The 21604-nt window shown below is 39.6% G+C and overlaps 2 protein-coding genes across 5 annotated transcripts in view; one reads left to right on the forward strand and one right to left on the reverse strand.

The window, feature by feature from the left end:
* Positions 1–635: 635 nt before the first annotated feature.
* Positions 636–21604, reverse strand: part of kank4 (KN motif and ankyrin repeat domains 4) — a 185367-nt gene continuing 164398 nt past the window's right edge. For 3 of the 4 annotated variants that reach the window (XM_062028248.1, XM_062028246.1, XM_062028247.1), the window contains exons 6-10: positions 19640–19736; positions 16052–16271; positions 15816–15958; positions 13041–13241; positions 636–1698 (exon numbers count right to left, since the gene is read on the reverse strand). In XM_062028248.1, coding sequence (XP_061884232.1) covers positions 1615–1698; positions 13041–13241; positions 15816–15958; positions 16052–16271; positions 19640–19736 — 745 coding nt within the window. In that variant the 3' untranslated portion in view covers positions 636–1614. The remainder of the gene's footprint in view (positions 1699–13040; positions 13242–15815; positions 15959–16051; positions 16272–19639; positions 19737–21604) is intronic. The other variant, XM_062028249.1, reaches the window with a different exon arrangement.
* Positions 5283–21604, forward strand: part of usp1 (ubiquitin specific peptidase 1) — a 201144-nt gene continuing 184822 nt past the window's right edge. The window contains exon 1 of the mRNA XM_062028253.1: positions 5283–5372. The gene's annotated coding sequence lies outside the window, so the exon portion shown is untranslated. The remainder of the gene's footprint in view (positions 5373–21604) is intronic.

Here is a 21604-nt window from a genome sequence, read left to right on the forward strand (position 1 = left end):
GCACCGCTGCTGCCCACTGCTCCCCTCACCTCCCAGGGGGTGATCAAGGGGATGGGTCGAATGCAGAGGACAAAGTTCACCACACCTAGTGTGTGTGTGACAATCATTGGCACTTTAACTTTAATATATACACACCCAACTTTAACTTAATGTGTGTGTGTGTGTATATACATATATATATACACACACACACACATATATGTGTGTATATATGTATATATACATAAAAGTATATGTATATAGCAGGTACATAAATGTGTGTAAGAGACTTACTGCATACGTATGATATATATATATATATATATATATATATATATATATATATATATATATATATATATATATATATGTGTGTGTGTGTGTGTGTGTGTGTGTGTGTGTGTGTGTGTGTGTGTGTGTGTGTGTGTGTGTATATGTATACACACACACGTGTGTGTGTAAATATGCATAATAGTATATGTATAAGCAGGTATAGAAATGTGTGTAAAAGACTTACTGCATACGTATGTGTATATATATATATGTATGTATGTATGTATGTATATATATATATATATATATATATATATATATATATATATATATATATATATATATATATATATATATATATATATATATATATATAATGTGTGTGTGTGTGTGTACGGTATGTATATAATTCTAACTGCTGTTTGGGAATGTATTAGCCAGTCAGACATACATTTTGCATTGTTTTGTGTTCACAAAATAAACAGGCGTAGGAGACAAATATAATATTTGAAGGTGTCAGACAGTACTACAACATACTGTTGTTAAGTTTCGCTTCACGACTGTCATGCAGTAACATCTGCACAATACAATCTTCTTACTTAAAAAACATGTCTAGAAAAGTATTCCATTCTGTAACTAATAACTATATGAACTTTGTTTATTTAAACGTTAAAATGAGGCATCAGTGATTCTTTTTCTGTGGGGGGAAAACATATAATTAAAAAATAAGACACTGAATGTTGTCAAATGTGTGTTGGGAAATGCTACCAGGATTATATTACTTTATCACTATTATTCCTATTATTTGTTATGTATATGAGCTATAGGCCCCTACACATCAACAGGACTATTTACACAAAAAAGATTACAAATAACAAATAGTAAAAAAAAATGGTGTTGTCGGATGTGTTGTTAATAATGGCTTATGTCCGCATATGTCAATGGAGAGAAAAAAAGTTAATATTTGACATATATATCTATACGTATTTAAAAGGTAGATCATGTGCTTATTATTTTGATTGAAGAGTATTATAAAGAAGAAGCAGCAGCAGTTAATCCAAGTGTCCCTCTGGCTACATGTCGCTCTCTCATTTGTCACGTGACCACGTCAATCAAGGCGACCATCACTGAGTGGCCTGGCAGATGCAGCATTTATCTATGAAAATAATGCCGTGGAAAAGAAATGTAGCCGTGCATTGTTCGGGTCTTGGGGGGGTGTGTATTTGCGAGCTGTATGCACGGCTTCCAGGTAAACATCACATACTGAATGCAGGGAGAGACAGAGAGAGGCTTGTCAGCTATCTTTGCACCTGCTTTCCTCCATGATGAGCTGTGTTGGTTTGGAGAAGACGTCTCCTTGGCTCATGCTTGCCGTGGACCCTTAAGGAGGTCCACGATGTCTGGGTGAGAGGCTCCCTCTGCCACTTCCTGAGCATTCTGTCCATTCTGGAGCAAACACACAGCATAAAACACAATTTTCTTTTAAAATATATATTTTTTAAAGGAAACTGCAGTGGCTATTTTACTCCATGAGGTGGCAGCATTGAGCTGTTTTAGGCCTGTTACTACACAGCCAATACTTTCTTGGTAAATATCAAAGAATATTGCAGATTACAAATAATTATGGTTATATGAATGTAATATGATTCTTATGACACAATTACATATAAAGCACAGGTGCATCTCAATATACTGAAATTCTATTTCTTAACATTTGCATTTGAAAATAAGATAATTGTTCTCGTCGCCCCTCTAATATTGAAACAGGAAGTCATAGGGCGAACTTTTATGCAAAAGTTGTTTTATTTACTTTATTTCAGGGGCAGCGTAGCGCTGTTGGAAGAGTGGCCGTGCCAGCAACCTGAGGGTTCCTGGTCCGATCCCAGGCTTCTACCACCCTAGTCACGTTGGTTGTGTCCTTGAGCAAGACACTTCACCCTTGCTCCTGATGAGTAGTGGTTAGTGCCTTGCATAGCAGCTCCCGCCATCAGTGTGTGAATGTGTGTGTGAATGGGTGAATGTGGAAATAGTGTCAGAGCGCTGTGAGTAACTTGAAGGTAGGAAAGCGCTATACAAGTATAACCCATTTACAACTTTTTGCATTTTAACGCTAAGAAAACGGAAATGCTGGTTATCGCTACTGCTAGACACCGGCACTTATTTAATAAAACCACCTTAACATTTGACAACCAAAAAATTACACAAAGCGACTTCGTAAAGAATCTGGGTAATATCTTCGATCCAACTCTCTCATTTGAGTCACACATTAAGAGTGTTACTAAAACAGCCTTCTTTCATCTCCGTAATATCGTCTCGTTTCGATTACTGTAACGTATTATTTTCGGGTCTCCCTATATCTAGCATTAAAAGATTACAGTTGGTACAAAATGCCGCTGCTAGACTTTTGACAAGAACAAGAAAGTTTGATCATATTACGCCTATACTGGCTCACCTGCACTGGCTTCCTGTGCACTTAAAATGCAACTTTAAAGTTGTACTACTTAGGTATAAAATACTAAACGGTCTAGCTCCATCCTATCTTGCTGATTGTATTCTACCATAAGTCCCCAAGAAATCTGCGTTCTAAGAACTCCGGCTTATTAGTGATTCCCAGAGCCCCAAAAAAGTCTGCGGGATTTAGGGCTTTTTCTATTCGGGCCTCCAGTACTTTGGAATGCCCTCCCGGTAACAATTAGAGATGCTACCTCAGTAGAAGCCTTTAAGTCCCATCTTAAAACTCATTTGTATACTCTAGCCTTTAAATAGACCCCCTTTTTAGACCAGGTGATCTTCTGTCTCTCTTTTCTGCTCTGACACCCTCTCCTGCGTGGAGAGGTTATAAGGTGACCACGTATCAGCCACCATGGAGGATGCGCTAGCTGTTCCAAGTCGGGACCTGGGGTGGACCACTAATCTGTGCATCAGTTGGGGACGTCTCTGCCCTGCTGACTTGTCTCCACTACACTCCAAGGTTTCTCATTGTTATCCCATTGGGTTGAGTTTTTTTCTTGCCCTGATGTGGGATCTGAGCTGAGGATGTCGTTGTGGCTTGTGCAGCCCTTTGAGACACTTTTGATTAAGGGCTATATAAATAAACTTTGATTGATTGATTGATCCATTGCACCGGTCACCCAAGAAGGGGTCCCCACATCTGTGGTCCTTTCCAAGGTTTCTCATTGTGCCCATTGGGTTGAGTTTTTTTCTTGCCCTGATGTGGGATTTGAGTCAAAGATGTTGTTGTGGCTTGTGCAGCCCTTTGAGACATTTGTGACTAAGGGTTATGTAAGTAAACTTTAATTGATTCATTCATTGATATTTCAGGAGTTCAATTCAGCTCATGTGCCAAACCATCAAAAGTGTACAACAGGGGTGTGCGCGCCCGGGTTCCATTTTTAGCTCGTGGCTTGTTTTTTATTGGCACCTGACACATTCTACAGACAAAAATAAACATGTCCCTGATTAGATAATAACACCAAAAACTAAGAAAGAAAATGCAACCCCCCCAAAAAGGACGTTTTCGATTTTGCTAAAGCCCTAAAAAAGGTTGTATTTGGCAAAATAAGTAATAATAATAATAATAATAAAACAATTCTATATCTCAAGGGGGAGGGATCAGATATTATACGACAGTAGGAAGGGGAATCGTATAGCTCCATTCATTTCAGTTTACCTGATACATGTAACGTGGCAAATTTTGGGAGTGAATTGTCCACTTTAGCCACCAGTACAGTGTTGAATATCTTAAAATATTTTTTTATGGCAATTCCAACTTTGAGAACGTCAGTTGCTGTGTAGAGTGGCACTTTTCATCATTTTCAGCAGATTTTTGCTGCAATAGATTAGCATATGAAGAGTTAAGACGCGAAAACTGATAAATCTATTTTCCTTGTTTGTAGTAAATCATTGATTTTTGTGGAGCTTTTCATGGAAAAGCCATCCTGCTGATGCTGGTTGCAAATTAATCGTTTCTAACAAGCACAATTATTGTCTCAATTTGAAAAATGCACATTCCTTACAAAAAAAACTGAATTTTGATAATTTTGTACCAATTTTGCAGCATAAACAACTTCAAACAACGTTTCTTTGAAAATTACATTTTACCTCTTGGCAGAGAATGGTGAAAACTATTTTGTGGTACTCACAGCTCAAAATTGCTGTTTTTGCGCCTTAATTCTTCATATATTGATTGATTTTGATGTACAAAATGTATGAAAGTGGCCCCTGCTTTTTTCTATTTTTCTGTATGTGATCCTTGCTGGAATACAACCAAGCAATAATGAACTTTTAGACAATGTTTAAAAAAAATGTATGAGATACTAAATTAGCTGTAAACCATTATCCTCAAAAGTACTACGCAAAAAGGTAATCATTGAAATTGGCATAATTGCCCTTGAAGCATGATTTGCAAAAACTGAGTGAAACATTTTTAACTGACTGAATATGTTTTTCTAATAAATGCACATCAACATTGAAATTGTATTTTCTGACTATTTATTTATTGTGGGCCATGTGTAGGCTTTGTGAACCACGACAACCTGCTGCTCAAAATGAATTGCCCCTTAAGGGATTAATAAAGTTGTTTGAATTTGAATTAAATTGCACTTTTAACATGTGTGCATTGTAAAAAAAAAAAGATATAAAAGAAAATATCTACTGTTAGCTGCCATACACACTGCCATGTGTGATCTATTGCAGCAGCCGTACAAAAACTCTAAATTTTTATTCACCACACTCATTAAAAGGTTAATCAGAGCAACAAAATGTAGCAGTAAGCCTTTTTAAAATGTATTTAATTGATTAATAGTTAGTTATTCTACTGTTTTCCGGACTATTATTCACCTTTTTTTTAATATAGTTTGGCAGGTCTTGCGATTTATATTTATATAAGAAACTGCATACAATTTAATACGTTTAAAACGTTATTTCACACTGACAAACATGGAGCAAGGAGTAAACACTACCTGCTATGGCCACAGGAGGGCGCTCTAAGCTTGTGATAACAATATGCTGCTCATGTTTGACACCAAGGAGGAAGAAGTGAATGGATTCAAGTGATGTTGAAAGAGATCCAGAGTTTCGTGAACTTGCTCGATGTCAATTTAGCCTATTCAGTCTCCCAGGTATGTTATGCTATTATGTTGTTGAAGAACTGTTAATATGTTATATTAACATAACCAAACCGTTGTTTCTGTGTGCTGTTGTATAATGCGGTGGTTCTCAAACATTTTTCCCCAAGTACCACCTCTGAAAACACACGGCTCTCCAAGTACCACCATTGAGGCCAACATTAACATACAGTAGCGTAGTCTGCCTAAGTATTCATTAAAAACAAAGAAGAGGTTTTATTTAACAAGAATATTTAATATTTTGTCAACTAAACGTTACACACAGTTTGAACAGTAACACTGTTTGAATGTTTCATTAAGTGATTCTTTGGCTTACCACTCGACAGAGCCCCCGTGCACAATTTGACAATCACTGATATACGTACTTGCCAACCTTGAGACCTCCAAAAGCCGTAGATGTTATTGCAGCGTCCCGGAAGAGTTAGTGCTGCAAGGGATTCTGGGTATTTGTTCTGTTGTGTTTATGTTCTGTTACGGTGCGGATGTTCTCCCGAAATGTGTTTGTCATTCTTGTTTGGTGTGGGTTGACAGTGTGGCGCATATTTGTTTGATTGATTGATTGAGATTGTAACAGTGTTAAAGTTGTTTATACGGCCACCGTCAGTGTGACATGTATGGCTGTTGAACAAGTATGCCTTGCATTTGCTTGTGTGTGAGTGTGTGTGTGTGTGTGCTTGAAATTAACATCATTATCAAGCCAGTTAAAATATAATACTACGTGTCAGCATTTCTTGACATCTTCGAGTAAAGACCATTGTTAAACCCGTCCAATGCTACATTATTATGTGACTGGGCCGGCACGCTGTTTATATGGAGGAAAAGCAGACGCCTGGACAGCATGCAGCTGTTAAGGGGTGAAGGTTTCAGGTGACAGAGGGCGCTAAAGGCAGTGCCTTTAAGGCACGCCCCCAATATTGTTGTCCGGGTGTAAATCGGGAGACATTCGGGAGAATGGTTGCCCCAGTTTTCGGGAGGGGCACTGAAATTCGGGAGTCCATCCATCCATGCATCTTCTTCCGCTTATCCGAGGTCGGGTCGCGGGGGCAGCAGCCTAAGCAGGGAAGCCCAGACTTCTCTCTCCCCAGCCACTTCGTCCAGCTCCTCCCGGGGGATCCCGAGGCGTTCCCAGGCCAGCCGGGAGAGATAGTTTTCCCAATGTGTCCTGGGTCTTCCCCGTGGCCTCCTACCGGTCGGACGTGCCCGAAACACCTCCCTAGGGAGGCGTTCGGGTGGCATCCTGACCAGATGCCCAGACCACCTCATCTGGCTCCTCTCGATGTGGAGGAGCAGCGGCTTTACTTTGAGCTCCCCCCGGATGACAGAGCTTCTCACCCTATCTCTAAGGGAGAGCCCCGCCACCCGGCGGAGGAAACTCATTTCAGCCGCTTGTACCCGTGATCTTGTCCTTTCGGTCATGACCCAAAGCTCATGACCACAGGTGAGGATGGGAACGTAGATAGACCGGTAAATTGAGAGCTTTGCCTTCCGGCTCAGCTCCTTCTTCACCACAATGGATCGATACAGCGTCCGCATTACTGAAGACGCCGCACCGATCCGCCTGTCAATCTCACGATCCACTCTTCCCTCACTCGTGAACAAGACTCCGAGGTACTTGAACTCCTCCACTTGGGGCAGGGTCTCCCCCCCAACCCGGAGATGGCACTCCACCCTTTTCCGGGCGAGAACCATGGACTCTGACTTGGAGGTGCTGATTCCCATCCCAGTCGCTTCACACTCGATTGCGAACCGATCCAGTGAGAGCTGAAGATCTTGGCCAGATGAAGCCATCAGGACCACATCATCTGCAAATAGCAGAGACCTAATCCTGCAGCCACCAAACCAGATACCCTCAACGCCTTGACTGCGCCGAGAAATTCTGTCCATAAAGGTTATGAACAGAATCAGTGACAAAGGGCAGCCTTGGCGGAGTCCAACCCTCACTGGAAACGGGTCCGACTTACTGCCGGCAATGCGGACCAAGCTGTGACACTGGGAGCGGACCGCCACAATGAGACAGTCCGTTACCCCATACTCTCTGACCACTCCCCACAGGACTTCCCGGGGTACACGGTCGAATGCCTTCTCCAAGTCCACAAAACACATGTAGACTGGTTGGGCAAACTCACATGCACCCTCAAGGACCCTGCCGAGAGTATAGAGCTGGTCCACAGTTCCACGACCAGGACGAAAACCACACTGTTCCTCCTGAATCCGAGGTTCGACTATCCGGCGTAGCCTCCTCTCCAGTACACCTGAATAGACCTTACCGGGAAGGCTGATTTGAATTCGGGAGTGTCCCGGGAAAATCGGGAGGGTTGGCAAGTATGCTGATATAGTTTATGAAGTATTATTCGTATGTATAATACACTGGGTAGTTATGACTGGAACATTTTTTATTTTAGCTCGGTTGTTTACAATCGCCGGCATAACAGTAGTGGTGTTACATAGATAGAGGTCCGTCCTGCACCCCCACGTAATATGCATTCCCAGCACATATCACTACAGTTTACATATACTGTCAATGTGTTAAGTTACATCAAAATAAATTAGAAACATACATTATTTCTAAATGTGACTTATAGTACAGCATATAATGTTTTTCTTCTTTTCAGGAAGAATTTGTTTGACTGAGGTGACTTATACTCCGGAGTGGTTCGGAGTTCGAAACATCTGGTATATACTTTATGCATTCTAAATAATTTTAAATTGTAGGCTTTCCCTGTGTACTAGATTATTTATAGTTAAAGTAAAGTACCAATGATTGTCACACACACACTAGGTGTGGCGAAATTATTCTCTGCATTTTACCCATCACCCTTGATCACCCCCTGAGAGGTGAGGGGAGCAGTGGGGAGCAGTGGGCAGCAGCGGTGGCTGCGCCCGGGAATCATTTTTGGTGATTTAACCCCCAATTCGAACCCATGATGCTGAGTGCCAAGCAGGGAGGTAATGGGTCTCATTTTTGTAGTCTCTGGTATGACTCGGCCGGGGTTTGAACTCACAACCTACCGATCTCAGGGCGGACACTCTAACCACTAGGCCGCTGAGTAAGTTATGCATGTAAAGGATAGCATTTCAGTGATGTCCGACTTCAATGATTACCTCTCAAAATACCATAATTGATGTCACCACATGACCATTACTGCAGAAATACTATACAGCATGGGTGTCAAACTCTGGCCCGCGGGCCGGCCCGCAGTGTAATTTCACTTGGCCCTTAAGGCGATATCAAATTAACACTAGAGCTGGCCCGCCGATTATTTACAGCGGCGGTGCCACGGTAACACCGCATTCACCGCTAATTCTCATACTAGCCAACCCTCCCGGGAGACTCCCAAATTTCAGTGCCCCTCCCGAAAATCGTCACGTTCGCTTTTCATCCAGTCCAACGAGTGCTGGCCCAGTCACATAATATGTGCGGCTTCTGCACGCACTCACAAGTGAATGCAACGCATTCTTGATCAACAGCGATACAGGTTACACTGAGTTTATGTTTTGTTACGGTGCGGATGTTCTCCCGAAATGCGTTTGTCATTCTTGTTTGGTGTGGGTTCACAGTGTGGCGCATATTTGTAACAGTGTTAAAGTTGTTTATATGTCCACTCTCAGTGTAACCTGTATCGCTGTTGATCAAGTATGCCTTGCATTCACGTGTTTGTGCGTACAGGATCCGCTCATATCTTGTGACTGGGCCGGCCCGTTGTTAGAATGGATGAAAAGCGGACGTGACGACAGCTCGTAGAGGACGTTAAAGGCAGTGGCTTTAAGGCACGCCCCCAAGACTGTGGTCCGGATGGACTACAAGATATAATGACTGATGAACAACTTCGTTCGATAATGAAGGTTGCCTCAGCTCAAAGCCTAAGCCCCAACATTAATGAACTAGCATCCAAGAAAAGATGCCAGGTATCTGGCTTGGGCACATCAGATTAGATCAGTGTGTTGCAAACTGAGCAGTTTAAAGTCCTGAATGGTTGGTTTATTCATTGTTATTTTATGTTCAAATGTAACAGCCTGTGGAAAAAGTTAATGTTGATATTTACCTCAGAAGGCTGCAAATAGAAAAGAGGCATTACATTTTTATTTAAATTGTATTTGATATGCCATTGATATATTTTTATTATTATTATTATTATTATTTGAAACTCGATTTTGCATGTCACTATAAAGTTATATAAGCCTTGCTTGTTCAATATTCAATGCAAAACTTGTTTGGGTCCCTATTAAAAGGTTAATTTGTTCAACCTTGGCCCACGACTTTGTTCAGTTTTAAATTTTGGCCCACTCTGTATTTGAGTTTGACACCCTTGCTTTACAGGAACACATGTACGCACTACTGGTCATTGAACCACCACCAACAGTGTACATCCCTGCTTGGCACTCAGCATCAAAGGTTGGAATTGGGGGTTAAATCACCAAAAATGATTCCCAGGCACGGCCTCCTCCCAAGGGGTGATCAAGGGTGATGGGTCAAATGCAGAGAATAATTTCGCCACACCTAGTGTGTGTGTGACTATCATTGGTACTTTAACTTTAACTTTAACATATCTGGGTATTTTCTGGCGCATTTAAAAAACAATAAACCCGCATCAGTAATTAAAACATGTCTTATGTGGTACAGTCAAAATTAAAATTGCAAAAAACATTTTAAACGTGAAAAAATAAATAAATAAAATATCTGAACTCACAATCTGTAGAAACCATTCGAGCTTCCAAGTTGGCCGACAAGGTCTCACAAGATGTAGTTTCTCTTTAAATATCCTTCTTGAAAATGGCCTTGCAAATATATGTGTAGTCTTGTCTAATCATAAAAGATGCAGACAAGGCGTGTTGGCTGACTTCTTAAAGTTTACTCCACAAGGTGCTCATCAAAAACATCCTGCTGGCTAATCGTGGCACTGCGCTTGCTCTTCACTACTGTGGCATGCTGGGTAATGGAGTTCTTATGTTACCTAGCTCAAACATCACAATATATATCTGCCTTAGGCCATCTAGAGGGCCTTACTGACAACAACTCGTGATCTGATTGGCTAGCTCAACTGTATGTTCCTGTTCACTTACAGTGCCCAACACCTGCATTGTTGATTCTGAAGGCCACGGGCATATTTCGTACAGCATGGCAACATAAGTTAGCTGAATTCTGATTGGACAAAAACTCTATACCTTAAAAACAACAGCGCTGGAAGGAGCATAATATGACATGAAGAGAATATGAATACGTTTTGAAGGAAAGTAAATAAAAAAATACTTTTATCTTTAATTATGATCATGATTTCTGGTTATGTTAGGCCAGCAGAGAAGGCCTTGCTGGCCCTGATGGCACACCACTGTACTTAAGTGATGATTCCAGTAAATATGGCCAATTAAAGGATAATTTAAATAAATTATCATAAAACTATCAGTTTATTAATAAATGTAGTTTACTTCGCTAGATCCAAATAATTTAGTTTTCTCTGGGGGGTGAAATAATTTTTGCTGACTTTAAGATGTTGCAATGATCTTTTGAGTTGTTTACTGTACATGTTTAATGCATGCACAGACACTGTATAATGCATGTCAAAGAAAGAAAATTCATGTGTGAAGCCATGAAAACTTTTGTTTATGTGGGATTATTGTACATAAACTACTGTTTTGGGTTTTGTTGACTCCCACAGGATAAGAATAAGACCCATGTTTAGTTGACAATAGTGGAATATTTTTAGGAGTGCAGTTTTCCCTCGCTCCATATTCCATTGCACTTAAAATATACTACGTCACAGGCTTTTTTCTTCTTTCAAACTTTGAAATGTACAGTAACTTTTTAAAGCATATTCTACATGTTTTTGGCCTAAAGTAGGTGTTGAATTAAGTTGTATTTATGTATTATATAATCAAGCAGTATTTGTTATTTTTTATGATTATATTGTGGTGATCAATAAAGATAGCAGTACTTCCCTTTCTGGTTTAACTACTGAACAACAACACAAGCGGCTAATCTTGCCGCTACTGTATCTTCACCGTGGCAATCTCAAGTTTGGCAGAACAACTTTTTGATGAACTTCATCTTCAACTTCTGCCTCATCAATAAGACATCTCCACATTGGTCAGACTTTATATCTGATATCAAAACAGTGGGACTAGCTATCAGCTCTCAACAACTGTCTGGGAAAAGTGGAGATGAACTCTCTTGATATAAGATGCACTTCATCTTTGAAATCAGTGACACAGATTTGGCGTGAGCAATGTGGAATGACAATGCAGGACAGGCATTGCTAACGAGACGGAATGCTAGTAACCGCAAAGGTAATGATCATAGCTGTGCGACTGTTTTGCAGGACAACTTACACCTGTGGTTTCAACACATGAAAGCCGTCCTAACTTAGAGGAATTAACCAGGATGTGAATAAGTATTTCCATATCGTGGCAGTGTTGTAGTGGCTGGGTGACAGCCATAGCAATGACGTTTGGAGGATCCTCCTGGCTACCAGCTTGTACTGTAATCTAGGGTAGAACACACCCAAGGCTACTGAAATGAGTGTAAAGGTGACTATATGGGTGTTATTTCCTCTTAAGAGCGCTCTAAAAAAGTTTTACAAGTATTTAGAAGGTTGTAAACAGTTTTTTATGCTTTAACAATGAAAACATTTGACTTTTTAATAATAGTTCTACTTCGTGCAAATGTGTTTATCGCGGTCATGTTCGGTACCAATTAACAGCGATAAACGAGGGACTACTGTAACTTTCAGCACAGCCTGGCTTTTATATCATCTGACAGCTAATACAGTCCTGGTCAAAAGTTTACATACATACACATTTTTGTTTCATCTGACCACAGAACTTTCCTCCAGACGGTCTTATCTTTGTCCATGTGATGCCAGATGAAACAAAAATGTATCTGTTTGGCCACATTACCCAGCAATATGTTTGGAGGAGAAAAGGTGAGGCATTTAATCCCAGGAACTCCATTCCTACCGTCACGCATGGTGGTGGTAGTATTATGCTCTGGGCCTGTTTTGCTGCCAATGGAACTGGTGCTTTACAGAGAGTAAATGGGACAATGAAAAAGGAGGATTACCTCCAAATTCTTCAGGACAACCTAAAATCATCAGCCCGGAGGTTGGGTCTTGGGCGCAGTTGGGTGTTCCAACAGGACAATGAGCCCAAACACACGCCAAAAGTGGTAAAGGAATGGCTAAATCAGGCTAGAATTAAGGTTTCAGAATGGCCTTCCCTTCCGTCCTGACTTAAACGTGTGGACAATGCTGAAGAAACAAGTCCATGTCAGAAAACCAACACCAATTTTGTCAGGAAGAGTGGTAAAAAAATTCAACCAGAAGCTTGGCAGAAGCTTGTGGGTGGCTACCAAAAGCGCCTTATTGCAGTGAAACTTGTTAAAGGACATGTAACCAAATATTAACATTGCTGTATGTATACGTTTGACCCGGCAGATTTTGTCACATTTACAGTAGACCCATAATAAATTCATGAAATAACCAAACTTCATGAATGTTTTTGTGACAAACAAGTATGTGCTCCAATCACTCTTTTACAAAAAATAAGATTTGTAGAAATTATTGGAAACTCAAGACAGCCATGACATTATGTTCTTTACAAGTGTATGTAAACTTTTGACCAAGACTGTATATCATATTTGCAGTCGTGATAAAGTCAATGTTAAGGCACCTTATCTGTGAGGCTGGTGTCGCAGTGACCTGTCTCCAGCAGCAGGCGGGCAATGTGAGTGTGGCCGTGCTCACTGGCACACATCAAGGCCGTCGAGCCCTCGCCGTCCTGAGCGTTTACATCTGCGCCACAACTCAGCAGCAGCTTCACCATGGCAAGGCGCCCGTGGCTCACAGCGAGCATTAGCGCTGTCTGACCCGTCTGGAGGAAGAGTCAGATATAAATAAAAAGTGAAGCTCCAAGTATGCAGGAGGGTTTAAAAAAAAAAGTCACAAGGCTCAAAAGAGGGACAAAGTAGAAAAGTGACTTTGATTAAATCTTAATGTGGTAGCACAATGTCTGAATATTGATTATATTGTGAATTTGGTAGTCTATAAGAAGATAATTCTATAATTTGATCTTTGGTTGTAACTTAGGTCATATATGTTTTTGCTTTGACTGAACAAAATCTGGTATTGTTTAAAGAGAAGTTAAAATGTGACTTAGCTGAAATGTGACCTTAGGTATGTAACTAAATTTGGGTCAGATAGCATGTAAATATCTTGTGTGTGTTTAAGAAAAACAAATTGATCATAACTATTAACTTATTTTCTACCGCATTGTATGTGCAGTAACTCAAATCACTCCTATATCTAATCAGTCAGTCCTGCCCATTAAAATGAATCCCAAAACAGCACAATTTTAACAATAAAAATGCTTTTTAAAAGAAAAACTTTTGGATAAAAAATTTAAAGTTAAAGTACCAATGATTGTCAAACACACATGAGGTGTGGCAAAATGATTCTCTGCATTTGACCCAAGGTGAGGGGAGCAGTGAGCAGTATTGTGTGAAAAACATTATAATAGAATGTACTTACCAACAACTACAGTAGTTTTATGAAATAATGCAATTGTTATGACCTGTGTTGTTTTTGTTGTTATTCTTCCCTATGTTAGTGTTTTGTTCTTTTTTTAGTGGTCCTTTTTTGGTTATCTCTTCCTGTGTGTGTGGTCCTGCTATGACGTGACACATTATTGAGCACTGTTCTCTGCACCTGCCTTTAAGTGATTAGTGTCCCAACCTGTTGTCTACACTAGTCACGCCCCCCTATATACTTGATCCCGCCATTCACTCGGCGCCGGTATTTTATGTTTTTTTTATTGTGTTTGTTCTACATGCTAAACGCTACTGCTTAGGTTTGTTGCTATTTGTCTGTTTGACATGTGAGGTTTGCTACCTAATACTTAGCTTTGCTAAAGGATTTAAGTTTTTGTGCTTTGCTTTACGATCGCTTTCCAGCAGCACGATTCCATGTATTTTTGCCTCGCTTGAAGAAGGATTAAATCTACCTATACGTGCACGCTGCTTCCTGCCTTTCCTTCCGCATCTTGGTAACACAACTCTCGCTATTATGCAACCCGAACATGATAATAATAATATTGTTCAGCGTTCACCTTGGAGAGCAGACTTTTGTAGGTGTTTCCTACAAGCTGGTGTGTATCAATAGGAACTAGGAAACTTCTGATTATGTTGCACACAGACGTATTTGAGTGACGGACCGGACTTGACAACAAGCAATGTCTGCTCGGTAGTGCTCCACCGTCCAGTGTGTTTAATCAGGAGGAGACAGAACTGAAATATGTCAAACACAGCATCTGCAGCTTCTTAATATTTTAATAGATAAAGGTTCGTTGGGCGTGTGTGGCTGCATGACGCAGATGCTGGCTAAAGTTTGTGTGATTCAGACTGACAATGCTGACTCACCGGTTAAGTTTCTTGTGTAACAGGAATATCAATGTGTAACATCATAATAACTCATATTGCTCAAACAGACCCTGTTACATATACAACTTTACTGGCTTACTTACAGACATGTGAAATGTCATCAAAAATGCGTTTTTAAACATTAATTTTCACGTCAAAATATCACTTCCGTGTTTTTTCAATGAAATGTTAAAAACATGAGATCCAAACAAAATTTGTAGAACGCTCGCCACAGCCGCAGGTACCCACTATTCCTCTTACCTACACGCCGCACTGAATTGCAGGACAGGAAGACAATCAGGGGCGCCGAAACAAGCTCGCTTGTTAGCAGAGTTAACATCATCTAGCTAGCTTTTGTCGCCTGCGTTGCGAGTGACAACATTGCCGGGTTTTTACTTTGTTGCTAATCATATTTGGATGATTACAATCTGAACACTGTTAGTTGTAGTTGTAGTTCTAGAGTATTTATTAGTAGCCAGCGAGAGGGTATATTTTTGACATGACGGCTGTAAACAGAGGTCACAACACCAGAAGTATATTATCCGAGGGGGCGTGGCTATGGGATAGAGTTGCCAAAAGGGAAACGCTTTCTGAGTTCTTTGCATGCATGTTATATAATTTTACATTACATTTTCAATGATAATAATGTTAGTAAATTATCTTCTTAAAAAACAAAACATTCTGTGGTACATTACATGGAACATGTCAGCGTCAAAAGGACAGCCAAAAGAGGTTGGTAGATGAGAAAAAAAACGGTAAAATATCGTGTAGAAATACACCCAATTGCAGGAAATTTAGTCTTGATTTTCAAAAATGTATTTCAGGGCTCGTGTGACAGCACTTTGTGCAGATAGAAATGTCCCTCTTTTCTTCATCAGTTTTCCTCTTTTTTTCTGAAAGGGTGCTCACAAGCCTGAACTTAAGGCAAAACAAAAAGCCAAGAGACAGCTCTTATTTAAAATGACATGTAAGTTGTTAAGGTACTCGTAAGTTGAGGTACCACTCTGCATGTGAGTTGCAATGAACCGCACCTGTCTTGAGCGTGCATTAACGTCACCAAGTCGCAGCAGCTGTTGTGCAACCTCCAAATCGTCCGGACTCTCAGCAGCCGTGAGTGCGGCCAGCATCACTGGAGTGTAGCCCGCCTTGTTTATGTTGTCTGTCTCACAAAGACCTGAATAGAAGCACATTTTATACTTAGTGGGAGGGTTGGCATGTGTGCTCGGGCACAAACTGGTAATTGTCTGTGCTGTGACAGGCAGCCCACCTGTATCCAGCAGAAGTTTGACCACAGGGAAGTTTGAATGTGATACACTGTAGTGGAGGGCCATATTCCCGTTACCGTCCGTCAGGTTGACGACATACGGCAGTAGAGTGGGTGTGGTTAAGCCAACTTGGCGCAGGTATGATCTGACCGTGTCTGCTTGCGAGGTTTTCTGACTTGAAACTTTGAACCACTCTTGATAGAGGACCACTAAAACCTGACGCTGAGAGCAGAGGAATGGGAGAAAACATATGTATTAAAAAAAAAAAAAAAAAAGCTTTTTTACATAGAGCAGCTGGTCATTAACCTGCTTAGTAAACCATATTACTGCACATTATTCCTCTCAAAAAGGCTCAAGCTTTGTCTTCAAAATACATTCGTTTTTTAATTACATTTGCAAAAATCCAATTAGTGAAGAAAGGAGCATGACAAGACATCTTCTTCCAGCAAGTGCAACCTGGCTAGTGTTTCCAGCACAGCGTGTCTTGTAAATCTACATCGACTACTGAATTAAACTGTCTTTCATTGGAGTATTTGTACATCTTAAAAGACCCATTGCATCCAGAGGACAGAAATTTCACTAACAATTTCTCTTAAGGTATTTTTCCCCCTGAAAATGAACCTGGCAGTCATTTCCAATAATATCCATTAGTTTTTGAGTAATAGGTCGATAACTATTTAGAACGCCCCCTTTCCATTACCAGACTTGATATGCTGCCCCCTCTACAGAAGTGGAGCACATTTCCCCATACAGTATAAACAGTGTGGATAAAGGAATATCAAACCTTTTATATTGATGACTTAATTGCTTGTTTTTGTTGCCCTGGTCCATGAATACTTCAAAATTGATTAACATTAACATAATGAGCAAAAAACAAATATAAACGTATCGCTATTTTCGGACATACCTGCTCTTTTATCTTCTCTTCCAATGACACCATAGCCTGTTCCCTAATGCTCTTTCAGCATTTCCTCAAGCGTCCTGAGGAAAACATCAATAGAAGAGGACGCAAAATAGAGTACGAGTGGCTGACTATTCTTTTCTAGTTGTTTGAGTGCCGAATCTGCTCTTCTTTCTGTTTCTCCACAGATTTTGCTCTTGATTCACATTTGACTTGAGTTTATACTATTGGGCAGCCTAACTACACAGGGTAAACAATTGGTTGACTTTAGAACAAAGTTCATGCCCTGAATTTTCACTGCAAGCTTTAGCTTTTTACTCAAAAGGAAAATGGACCAAATACCTAAAATGAATTGCACCCAAAAGTTGTCGGTACTATTAGAAAAAAGATCAATCCCCTCAGTCGAGATCCAGAGCCACACAAATCTCTGAAGTTATAGACTTTTTATCGGGCAGGTCGGATACTCGGTTCCGGGAATAGGGAAATAAGGGCCTCAAGTTTATAAATGATTTGTTTGAAGGGGGAATTCTGAAATCATTTAATCAAATTCAGGAGAAATTTGATTTGACTGCAGTGAGCTTTTTTAGGTTTTTCCAGCTTAGAAAGTATTTAATGTCACATAAAGAATAGCCTGTTCTTCAAAAGCAACCCATGTATCTGGAATTTTTTTTCCTGAAGATCTCAAAAGAACAAAATTGCGAACAAAAAACTGTAGTATTTGCAATCAGTTTAATCAGGGAGTGTTCTTGGTGTCAGGGAAAAGTGGAAACTGGAGATAAATGTTGTGATTGAAGAACAAGAGTGGGAGCAAATTTGTGAAAATGGTCACAAATTGACCAACAGTCCAATATGAAAGGAATTTAGTTGGAAGGTAAATGTGAGATATTTTAAAATGTCGCTTTTGATTTCGGAATTTGACAGGACGAAAACTAATTTGTGCTTGAGGCAGTGTGGAATGATAGGAGACCACACCCACATCTTTTGGGAGTGCCCACAACTCAAAACATTTTGTGAGAGAATTGGGGTGAAATAAGATTCTCCACAAATATATTGACCTGGACTCCCTGATCTTTGTGTTTGAAGCACTCCCTGATGACTACATGAGTAAAAACAAATTGTATATTTTAAGGGTACTTGTGCTGATTGCAAGAAAAAAGGTAACTGTATCTTGGTATAAGCCACTTGCTCTAACAGTAGGACAATGGGAGGAGAGATTTGTTAAAGGGGAGCTGCCCTTTTTTGGAATTTTGCCTATCATTTACAATCCTTATGTATATTTTTCTTTTTATGCATTCTAAATAGTACATAAATGCGATCAAAAGTCCGCTTATAATGGAGCATATGGGAGTACCGCTATTCTGCCTATAAAGCCCCTGAAAAACATCCAAACACCATAAGTATACAGTATATGTAATGAAGAACAGGCAAATTTATAATCAGATGTAATATTTACGTATTTTGATCATTTTAAGCATACAACGTTCCCCTTTAAGGTGTATGTATACAATGGAGAAAATAACGGCAAAATTGAATCTTAATACTGATTTGTTTAAAAAAGATGGAACCCATTGATAACCTACTTGCATTTGACGCTCTAGTGTTTTGAAGCTTTAGGTGGGCTTGAACTGATTTGTACTGATTTGTAATGTAATGTCTGTATGTGATGCTCCAGAAACTCAATCTGCTCAAAGGAAGGTCAGTTTTGTAGCTTCTGTAATGAGCTAAACTGTTTTCAGATGTGTGAACATGATTGCACAAGGGTTTTCTAATCATCAATTAGCCTTCTGAGCCAATGAGCAAACACATTGTACCATTAGAACACTGAAGTGATAGTTGCTGGAAATGGGCCTCTATACACCTATGTAGATATTCCACCAAAAACCAGACATTTGCAGCTAGAATAGTCACTTACCACATTAGCAATGTATAGAGTGTATTTCTTTAAAGTTAAGACTAGTTTAAAGTTATCTTCATTGAAAAGTACAGTGCTTTTCCTTCAAAAATAAGGACATTTCAATGTGACCCCAAACTTTTGAACGGTAGTGTATATAAATATTGTTAAACTGAACTATATCATGATGTTACTTTTTAATTTATTTAATTATTTTCTTTATTCTTTGGCTTTGTAAAGATATGTGAATATGGCACCTGCACCCCCACGACCCAGAAAGGGACAAGTGGTAGAAAAATGGATGTATGGATGGGTTACAATAATAATAATAAAATCATTGAAATGATGGCTGCACTCCTCTTGCTTGGTCCGTCCCATTTTGCGCGGTTCAGTTTGACTGGAGAGGTCCATACACTCCTCATATTCCCATCATTTGGAAATGTATGCAGGCTGACCCTTTTGTAGTTGTGTTGCTCCAACCAGCAAAAATGCATCTGGCATGAATATTTGATAATTCCTTTAAAATCTGCATATAAATATTATGATTTGTGTTGAAAATTCTGCCAAAACACATATTCGACAATATGAAATTGCGTCCAGTCTTCTGTAGGTGACATCAGCAGGCTAATGCAGGGCTGCTCACATTCTGGAGCTAAAAGTGGGCATTTCAAAATGGTCTGAAACTGTGTCTATTTTGATGGGACTTTTACCTGTAGACATCATTTTTAGGTCCAGAACTATAAAATAAGTGCCAATGTTGTCAGCATTAGAAGGGCACTTTAACTTTAGGAGACTTACAGTAGTGCATACCATTTCTTTATCTGGAGATGTAACCTCCTCCATACGATCTTTTACATACAGGCAGGCATCTATAAATCCTTTGTCAACTTTCTCCCTGAAATCAAAGAGCAGAAGACATTATATTAGACTTGTTAAGTTGTTGATCAACTTAAAAATACATTTGATTTGAAGAACAACAGAAAGTACGGGTTGAATAGATGAGGACAGAGGTTTAAGCCGTGGAAAGGTTATGAAAAGAAGGATCCTGTATTGTTTGACTGGGAGGGAGGCAGGTTCTTGAGAATGTGGGTAATGTGCACCATAGCGGGGACCAGCTGTAGGTTACGCAAGAGTTTGATTGGTACACCAGCAAGGCTATAGTTATACAGTACTTAAGGTAGTATGTGGCAGGATGGGAGCTGACAAGGATGCTGTCAGGTTGAAAAATGAATGCACAATGTGCTGACTCTCTAATAGGGAGGGAGGAGGGGACAATAAAGTCGATCCTGATGGAAGCCAAGTTCTGGAGAGTTTTTGTTTCCAGTTTTGGTGTTGAGAATGATCATGAATATATTGTGAAGTGGAGGACATGTGGTGGTAAGATATCCATCAAAGTCACAAAGGGTAGAGTTAATAGTGGAACAAAGATATTATTACTAAGTCTAAACAAATTAAAAAAAACAAATTATAAACACAAATAAGTACACTAATGACTCATATAAACGTCAATGGGATGTGTGATAAGTGATTTATATACAGGAATATCCACAATGTTTTTCTGCTGACCCAAATTCATGTACAGTAAATGAAAATCCTAAAGTGTATAAGACTCCACAATGTTCCATGTTCTGCATTAACGCAACAAATGTGTTGAGAAATGAGAACTAGTGTAAATATACAATTCTCTTTTTAGTTCTCATTGTTCTGTGTAGGCTTATATGATATACATTTTGCCAACAATATAGCTTTTATTGGTAATACATGTTCATTACACATTCTAGTTGTTTCCCGCAAATTTGACAGTGACAAGCGAACAAAGGCGTCCTTAACATAATGTAGTATTTTCGCCAGAAGCTAACATCCCTTCACAGTGCAATTTCTAAATAACTAATCTTTGCCTCCATGGTGGCAAATAAACTATGTTTCTTTGAGGTATCATCACTGGAAAATGTGGAATAGCTAAACATGCTACACTACACACCGTATGAGTTTACAATAAGCCATGCTAACCGCTTAGCTAGAGTTCTTGAATGTAAACAGTGTTGGGCCGATCGATACATATTGACAGCACTGATACCTAGTATTTTATCAGTAAATGATTGATACTAAAGTGATTAATCGATTTTCTATTATCACAAAAACATTTTTGTTGTTTTTTTACTTTTTACAATCTCAGAAAATAAGTCCCCGGATACAGGAAGACTTTAATGGCGAACTGCACTTTTTTTCATGGAATTCGTTCACAATCATTCAAGAACAAATATGTATTTTTTTGTTTTTTGGGGATTTTAAAGATGATAAAAAAACGCTTGGACGATGCGGCTAATGGGATTCACATCCATCAACGTTTTTTATACACTCTGCAAGTATATACTGTATATAATGTAGTAACAGACATGTTCATAACAATTTGTAATAAGTACAATTTCTATCATTATTTGGTCATTTTAATCATTGCCAAAACAAATTATTTGGCACATTTATTTCCATTTCCATAGCAGCGCACGTCTGACTTCTGGCAACATCCCCCCTTTCGGATACAAACACGTGAGTGTGTTCTAATCACGGCAGATTCTGTAACAAACAACGAAGATTACTTTTTGGACAAATGAGGATTCACAACCTTATCTTTTTGAATCTGAATTTATGGAGGATTAACTACTGCTTATAGAAGCCAGCACGAAGGAAGAGTGAGACGTTGGAGCAGATAGAAGCCGAGAGAGTGAGGTGAAAGAGAATCGAAGCTGCAAAATGTGGAACTTG

This window comes from Entelurus aequoreus, linkage group LG19 (genome assembly GCF_033978785.1).
Source record: "Entelurus aequoreus isolate RoL-2023_Sb linkage group LG19, RoL_Eaeq_v1.1, whole genome shotgun sequence".
Lineage (NCBI taxonomy): Eukaryota > Metazoa > Chordata > Actinopteri > Syngnathiformes > Syngnathidae > Entelurus > Entelurus aequoreus.